Source organism: Leucopleurus acutus (assembly GCF_964270905.1).
Source record: "Leucopleurus acutus genome assembly, chromosome: 1".
NCBI lineage: Eukaryota > Metazoa > Chordata > Mammalia > Artiodactyla > Delphinidae > Leucopleurus > Leucopleurus acutus.
The window spans coordinates 77,781,506-77,790,276 of record NC_139142.1 but is presented as its reverse complement, the minus strand read 5'-3'; the positions used below and the strand labels follow the sequence as shown (position 1 = coordinate 77,790,276).

Here is an 8,771-nt window from a genome sequence, read left to right as displayed (position 1 = left end):
GCCTATTTCCTGTTACTCCTAAATCAGATGAGGTTTCTCTAAGAAATGTCTAACACAGAGAGAGAGAGAGAGATAAGCCCTGCAAATCTTATTTCCCAAATTCCGTTAATGTTTATTGTCTTTATCAAAGTCCCTAGAAATTAATTTGTTTCAATAGCATCTTAATCCTTTATTCCTTTTGGGTGCAGAGTAATTCGACATATATTGTCTATAGATGTGACAGTGTGTTCACTTGAACTAAGAATAATGGCTAATGCAGAATGACGACTCAAGTGTGCTCATATAGTATGATGCTGCAGAAGTAACTGTGACTTTAAAGCCATACTATGTTTTTTAAAGTTAATTTGCACAAGTACATTTATATCTGTTTTGTCCAATATAGAATTTAAAATGTTTTAAGAGGGAGTAATTAAGCTTGGAAGATTTTAATCAAAGTGATTGCTTATATACAGATGCTTGATTTTAGACTTTGAAATAGTTGATGCACCTCTGTACATTTACCTTGGATTCTTACACTTTGGATTCCTACAGGAGCCTGTGATGGTTTTGTCGTGTGTGTAAATGTTATTTATTTAGCAAAGACATTAAAGATAACTTTCTGGAAAATGACTTGCCTGAGACTCTAATGAAATTCAAAATAACCTTTTAGAATTTGACCCAAATTGTCAAGCAAATCTATCTAAATTTATATTTTAAATTATTAGAAATAACAAATCTTTAAGGAAAGAATAATATCAACAGTAGAGGGTATTCTCTGAGTTTTGGAGGAAGGAATATGCATGCAGACTCAACCACTAAAGACAGTTTTGCAGGTCAGTTGTTAGGGTGCCACATTCAAGCTTGGGGCAGAATAGAACCACACTGCACACCATTCGGAGCAACCAGGCAGCATGAATTTGTGTGAGGAATTTAAAGTCATCAGAGGTTTGCTTTACCAGGTTCTCCCTAATAGCAGTACATCTGTTTTATTTCAAAGCTATTTCCTGTTTCTATATTCACTACCTAGGAATCGACCCTTTCTCAGAATTAGTAAGTATTTACTTATATAAAGACTAAAAATCTGTAGATATAAACATCATGTTTATCTGACATGAAAACAGGTTTTTAATGTAGACTGGGTATGCATTTCAGATGTTTATGGTATAAGAGTAAGTGGATATAGAAAATATTTATAAATTCTGAGATGTTTGTTGCCTGGTTCAAAGCAGTTTTTTTAAACTTTGCTTTTAAAAGTTTTAAAAATACAGCAGTGTCCTTTTATATCCATGGGGGTAGGTGAAATGTTGAATTGGAAGACTAATTCAGTAAGAAGTCATAGGAAATTAACTGTACAAATCACCTGAATTAGTGGATTTTCTGAGAGATTAATCATTAATCAATAATGAAAGATATTTATTTAAAAAAGAAAACTACCCATATATATCACTCCCATTTTTTGTTAGCTGAAAGCTGCAATACAGATTAAAGGATTATGAAGGTGCAAACCTTGGAGATGAGGTAATTGGAGAGTCGTGAAAGCTGAGTTTTAGACTTGATTTAATATTCCTGCTTTTATTTTTTTCTTATAAAAAATAGAGATAATGTTACCAATCTCATGGGGATATTTGATCAGATGATATACAAACATACTTAACAAAGTTAAAGTGTCTGGACATGTGTAGTAGCTCCAAAAACTATTTTTACTTTGTTCTTACAAGTAAATAAATTAATATTAATTTGATTATTATGAGCAACAGACAATACAGTTATACATAGAACTTAATAGGCTGCTTGGCAATATTCTAAAATCACTAAAAACTTGATATAGGATTTTGAAAATCATCAAGCCCAGGACATATAATAGATGTTTTTAGAAAATCAAATTTCATATGAAGCATAAACAATTTAGTGTATTTCAGTCAAATTTCCATTCAGCACGAAGGCGGTAAATTGTAATAACGGCTTCTCCATTTTTCCAAGCACAAAATGAAGATAACAGTGAAACAACATCAATGTAAAATTCAGAACTGAATAAAACCTCAGTATGTGTGAATAATAAATATTAAACCCCAGCATGGTCTTTTGAGCCTAGAACCAACAGACAATATTTGTCCAGCTGATTTAGCATGCACTGAAACAAAAAGCTGGAAACCGAAGAGCATCCGTGGAAGAAAAGGTGCCAGGAAGGAGGTTGGCTTCAAACCAAAAGGCCATGGATGGATTTTGCAGGCCCCCTCTTCATTGCATAAAATTGCTGTAGATGATAACGGATCCGGGGAACAGAGCTAGGGTATGTACAGAGTTCTGGATTCTAACCTCCTCAAGGTACTTATTCTTGGACCTCCAGGTACTTTACTCATCCCCAGTCTTTTTTTTTTTTTTAAAGATTTTTTCTTTGATGTGGACCATTTTTAAAGTCTTTTGTTGAATTTGTTACAATATTGCTTCTGTTTTATGTTTTGGTTTTTTGGCCACAGAGACGTGTGGGATCTTGGCTCCCCAACCAGGGGTTGAACCCCGCAGCCTCTGCATTGGAAGGGGGAGTCTTAACCGCTGGACCGCCAGGGAAGTCCCTCAATCCCGTCTTGACGGAAGAAATTTAAGTACTTATATTCATTGTATGGTTTTCCATTTCAATTCTTGTGTTTGAACAAAATTCAAATGTTCAAAGTTGCCCTATAAATCTTTTACAGAAGGTATTCTGGATCTACCTGGATACCTTTCCGCAATGTGCAGGGAGTATGGTTTCTCTTCCGGCAAAAGGAATCTTACTTGATAGTTGGTGTGGAAGTTTAGAAGTAGCTCTCAGAACTAATATTCCTAGCGGTTTTCACGTGGTTTTGGTTTATCACTTTAACAGAAATTTCTATCAGCTTGTATTAAACATCCCCATAGGTTTCCTGCTCAATGAAGAGGCTTCTGAAAGCACTCATGATTTACCTAATCAGTGCCATCATTAAAAGCTCTTAAGGCCTCTTCAACTTTTGTCTCTTCTATTGCCCCAGTGCTGCTTTTCTCTTCAAGCTAAAACACTTCTAAAAAGCTGGAAGGTGTGCTATTGAGAACGAAAGACAGAAATGGCGAGGCGATCTGGCACACTGTTTGGATAATTGCTTGAGGAAAGGTTAATTACTTACACAGGGGTCGATAGAGGAAGAGGGTCTCTGTGAGATGTGTATGTGGAATGCGTGGACGGAAGGCCCCAGCATCTGAGTTTGAGTTCTGGGGAGTCCTGGCCAGGCGACCTCCACCTGCTGGAGGAGGGACGGGGCGGGGCTAAGACGAGGAGGGAGGTGACGCACCAGAGACCCAGATCTCCCCGCTTCGCGCCCGACCCCCACCGAGGCCCAGACCGCAGCAGGCTCCTCCGGCTGCCGCTCGGTGAGTGCTGCGCTGAGGCCGGCTCGACCTCCTGACGCCCACCCAGACCAACGGGCTCTTCACGATCGGGAGTGGGGGAGGGCGTCGGGCTGAAATCCTTGAGCTGGAGGCTGGGGGCAGACAAAGGATGGGTGTGGGAACCGGAGGTTCGGCTCTAAATAAGAGGGAAAGAGTACCGAGGAAGGAGATCAAATCAGAACGCTGTTGGCTGGGGGTGTAAACGAAACAAAGACATCCTGCATTCAGAGCGGAGGAGGGAAAGATGGAGATGGCCGGAGAGGCTGGTGTCTGCCTCTGGCCTTTTTCGTCAGATTTTGCGGGCTTTGCTGTCTCAGCTCTTTGTAGTACAGGGTTTTACATCTGAGTGGCTTTTTAAAAAGACTTTCCTTTACAGAGGTAGATATTGGGGATAATGAATATTTCAGTTTCAGAGAAGAAATGCATGCCGCCACCACCTTCTTCCCCCGCCCCCCCCCTCCGCGCGCTCCCATAGAAGGATGGTCAAAAGAGGGTTTGCATGGCCACTGCCTGCAGTCTCCACCCTAACGTTCAGCAGCTGCAGAGGGAATTTGCGTGAATATTTGTTCTCTTGTTCTGCAGGCTTCTGGTTGCGTGGAAGCCAACATTCAGGACAGGTTGACTCCCCAGACTAGGTTTCTCCAGTCTCCTTCACCTGTTCTGTTTTCTCTCTCATCACCCTTCGATTCCCCAAATTCGAACCTCCGGAACAGTAAGGCAATATTGCCAACATAATAATAGCAATCTGGGGGGCTGTGTGTCTGGCATTGTTTTCAGTCCTCTTACATGTGCCCTCACACTTAACCTCAGAGTAACCCTATAAGACGGATGCTTTTCTCATCCCTTTTTGCAGAGAAGGAAGTTGAGGCATTTGCCCAGGTTCGCCCTGCTAGCATGTGGTGCAGCAAGAATCCTTCCCAGGTTAGAGGGCAGGCCTGAGCTGTGTGTATTGATGTTCCCTTGTACCACTCCTAAGCTTTCTATGCTTCTTTACCATTTGTGTCTTCCAACTCCTTCCCCTGAGCCTTTTCTTCACCACGACTAGAAAAGTCAAGATGTCACTCTCCCTCTCCCTCTCTCAAAATTGAGGCAAATTTTTTTGTTGTTTGTTTTTGTTGGTTTAAGGGAGGGAGAGAGTGGTGGGGTAGGCATAATGCAGAGCTTCCAGGGAGCTGTAAGGACAATAAAAAATGAGTGAGAAGTGCCATTATAGTCTAGTCTTCCTAAGAATGTGAGGACAGAGGGAATTGGCTATCTCAGACAGACTGTTCTGTTTCTTTAATACCTTCTCACAGCTGATGTCCTGGCTAGGGTGGACACATAAGGCCTAAGCAAATCCTTAAGAATTTTTCATTGCAGTCCCTTCCTGGGAGGTCCTTGAATCACTCCCTGGAGTGATTACATGATTGCATCATCACAATTGCCAGTTGTGGCCAGTCAATATATGTTTGGTCTTTTTTCTGCAGGTTAAAAATGGTTGCCAGGATGGTTTCTACCATGCTGTCTGGCCTAGTGTTTTGGCTGACATTTGGATGGACTGCAACAGCTGCTTATAGCCCGAGAACCCCTGACCGGGTCTCAGAAACAGATATCCAGAGGCTGCTCCATGGTGTGATGGAGCAGCTGGGCATTGCCAGGCCACGGGTAGAGTATCCAGCTCACCAGGCCATGAACCTTGTGGGCCCACAGAGCATCGAAGGTATTTACTGTGTTCTGCCAGTTTGCAGTTTCCATTAGCAGTAAAATAATTAATGCATATTGAAGAAACTCTACTTCCTCCTTCTGTTTTCCCTTTCTTCTTATGCTACACAGTATATAGATACATATATACACATGAGAATATAAGTCCTGTGAGGGCAGGGACCTTATCTAATTCACAGCTGTAGCCCTAGCATCTAGCACAAAATCTGGTACATTAATATTTAGTAAGTGAATGAAGGAGCATCTAGCATTATCACTAAAATAGATTAGAACCCAGACCCCATGTCTTCTCCCAAACTGATCTTTGGGAAATTGTATCCCCAGCTGGCTGCCTCTGAGCCACTGCCAGCCAGTATTTGTAAAAGATCTTCAAAATATAGGACCTAAAAGATCTGATTTGATTCTTAGGGATGATGTCAGATAAGCCCAAGGGAGCCAAAAGAGGTACTGATGTTAAGAGTTTATGTCAATAACTTTAAAAAAAGTTTTTTAATATAACAGATGTTAATTTAACTGTTTTAGGGTGATAAGACCATTTCCCCCCTGAATTCCTCTAAGTTTCTGGCAATATGATTGTAATACTTTTATTAGAAAGTGATACTTTTTTTGTTTAGTGATTTACTTATAGAGAGAATTGGAATCTCGCTCTTATGAGGTGGTGATGAGCAGCTCTTAAGAGCAGGTGCCTTATTTCCATGCCTTGCTTTGTATCCCTCTGATTCTGAATGCTCTCTTTCTCCACCGAGGTGGAGCCCTAAAGCAGTAGCATGGTCAATTTAGTCTGAACACAAAAGAGCACTTCAAGTGTTTGCCCACAGGAGTGGGTCCTAAGGAAAAACATGAGTTCTTTCTCTGAGTTTTGTCAAAACACACACCCAGAAAATACTATTTCCTGTGCAATGATTTTGTATAATTTTGTCTGCGTCTATAATTTCCTAAAACAGCTATCTGCTTTGGGGGTCCTGGGAATGCCATGGATATTGCTGATATACGATTCTCATTTCTGTCTTGTTACCCATAGTTTTAAACCATTGAGTAAAACTAACTCTGTGGAGTTGTTGTCTATTTAGGCTGACATTTGATTTCAGGAATGGATTAACACAGATGATTTGAATCAGAAGCATGCAAATCTAGCACAGGGCTTGAGGCAGAACAAATCAGACAGAGCTTCGCACCACCCCTTCTGGGGTGAATCTAAATCCTTTCCAGCGTCTGCTACCAACTCTGGCTTCAAGTACACCTACCCATTTCAGACCAGCTCTTTCAAGACAGTAAATATCTGCCCTTTTGACCAGTAAAAGTGCTTGATTAGTCACCCAGCTGTTGTCATGGAGACGGCTTTCTAGGTTTCCATTAATACTGGAGGCCTGATCATCTGTGTGGAAAAGAAACAGCAACTCCCTGGGCATCAACAGCCTATGTGTATCCACAGCCTCCTTTCCTTTACTCAGTAGCCAGCTATTCAGCACCGGCTCTGTGCCGGCCACCGTGCAGGAGACTGAGGCAACTCTGCCCTAAAAGTTTCTCAGTCTTGCGGGGTGGGAGCTGGGAGAAGTTATTACAGTGTATCATGGCCAGTGTTTTGATAGATGGACAGGCAAGCTGCTGCCATGGAAGTAAAGAACACAGTAATTTATTCTGCTTGGGAGTGGATGGGGGTGTCTGTAAGGAAATGCTGTTTTGAAGAAGCAACATTTGACCTGGGTTTTGTAGTTTGAATAGGAATTCATCAGGGAATGTCAAGTGAAAAGGCATTGGAGGTGTGAAAGAGCATGGATTAGAACAATTCAGAATTAAAAACTGCTTTCATTATTACCCTTGGGGTAATGTGACGTCATAACCGTGCTGGTTCTCCTCAGTGTCTGTGGAAGGGATGAATATCGGCTTGTGTTTTGGTTTTCTATTACCACACGTTTAGCAGCTTAACACAATACCCATTGATCAGCTCACAGTTTCCTTTGGTCAGGAGTCAGGCATGGGTTAGCTGGGCCCTCTGCTCAGTCTCATCAGGCTGAAATCACAGTGTTGACAGGAGATGCGGTCTTGGCTGGAGCTTGGGGTCCTCTTCCAAACTCATCTAGGTTGTTGGCAGAATTCAGTTTTTTGCTGTTGTGGGATCAAAGTCCCCTTTTTCTTGCTGGCTGTCAGCAGGGTCCCTTTCAGCTCTCAGAGACCACTCTCAGGTTGGTTGTAAGCCACTGACCCTCTCACAACATGGCAGCTTACTTCCTCAAATCTGGAGGGAGAATATCCCTTTAGTCTGCTAATCATAATACAATATAATTATAGGAGTGACTATCTCATTACTTTTGTCATTTATCAAGGAAGTGATAGCCCACAGGTCCTACCCACACTCAAAGGCAGAGGATTATGCAGGGCATGTACACCGGTAGGTGGGAATCTTGGGGGTCATCTTAGAATTCTGCCAGCTGGGTGCAAGCTAACAGGGAACCAAAATAAGCCTGGGATTTTTCCCTGTCCTGGACTTTGGCATTTAATTTATTGGGTGGTCTAATATTTTCTCATGTGAGTGTAGGATTGTTTCAACTCATCCGTTTATTTGCATTGTCTCTGCTGACATTCATTCATGCTAATTCCCAGGTGTCTGACAGATACATGGGGTATCTTCCATATCCCTTCAACATTTATTGTAGTATTTTGTTATGAAGGACCAAGTTAGAAAGTTTTTCTTTCTAATTTTTATAGAAAGAATACGATATATATATATATACACACACATACATACATATATTCTGGTGTGAATTTTAATGCACATTTAACATAAACTGTTCCCAAAGATATCTGGATTTAACCGGCAGCTCCATCATTTATCAGTAACGTGACCTTGAGTGAATTACTTCTTGAAGCTTCCATTTAGCTTGGGGGTAGGATTTAAATTTATTCACCTGCAAGCAGGTAATATTCCAGTTCAGAGAAACAAAAGTAAAGTTTTAGCATACTCCAACTATTCTACCATGAAATCATTTCTAAATGAATCATCATTGTCATTTTAGGTGACAATTACTGGACTCTTCAATTCTTTGCATGCAGCACTGTTCATTGTCTAATAAGTGGCACATGGAAGACAATCTCCTCTTATTGTGTCTACTCTGATTAATTAGTTATATAATCCTTAGATTAATCTCACTATTGAAGATGTATATAAGCTCTCAAACATAGCATAATAAACTCTCCTTTTAAAATAGGATGTAGTATCAGTGTAAATTACTATTAGGACACTGGGGTCATATATCCCACTAAAAAAATATTTCCTCCTTTGATCCCATATCCCTTTGAGTTACTCTACCATTTTCTTCCACAGCAACCTTTCCACACATGCTAATGTACTTCCTCACCTCCTGTCCTCTCCTAGTCCATTGTAGTCCACTGTTCTCACCACTCATTTGTCAAGTCAACAAGCATTTTTTGAATGCTAGGCACTGTTTTAGGTACTGAAGAAATGAACATGAACCTGAAAGATTGGCAGGACAGGGGAGATAGAGTCATTACATAAAGAAATAAGTAAAATATGTAACAAGTCAAATGGTCATAAGTGCTATAAAAATATAAAGCAGAAGAGGGGGATGGAGGAAACAAAATAGGGGCAGGGGACTCCTCACTGGGAAGACAGGCAAAAATAAGAGTTGAGAGAGTCAGCCGTGTGATCCATGACCTTCTAGGTGGAGAGGGCT

General features: G+C 41.0%; 1 protein-coding gene across 4 annotated transcripts in view; it reads left to right on the top strand.

Moving 5' to 3' along the window:
• Nucleotides 1-4,851: 4,851 nt before the first annotated feature.
• The window catches only part of LOC309963649 (neuroendocrine protein 7B2), a gene marked incomplete at both ends in the record, with an annotated part of 52,115 nt that continues 48,195 nt past the window's right edge, over nucleotides 4,852-8,771 (top strand). For all 4 annotated transcript variants that reach the window (XM_082842141.1, XM_082842139.1, XM_082842140.1 and 1 more), the window contains one exon: nucleotides 4,852-5,077. In XM_082842141.1, coding sequence (XP_082698267.1) covers nucleotides 4,852-5,077 — 226 coding nt within the window. The remainder of the gene's footprint in view (nucleotides 5,078-8,771) is intronic.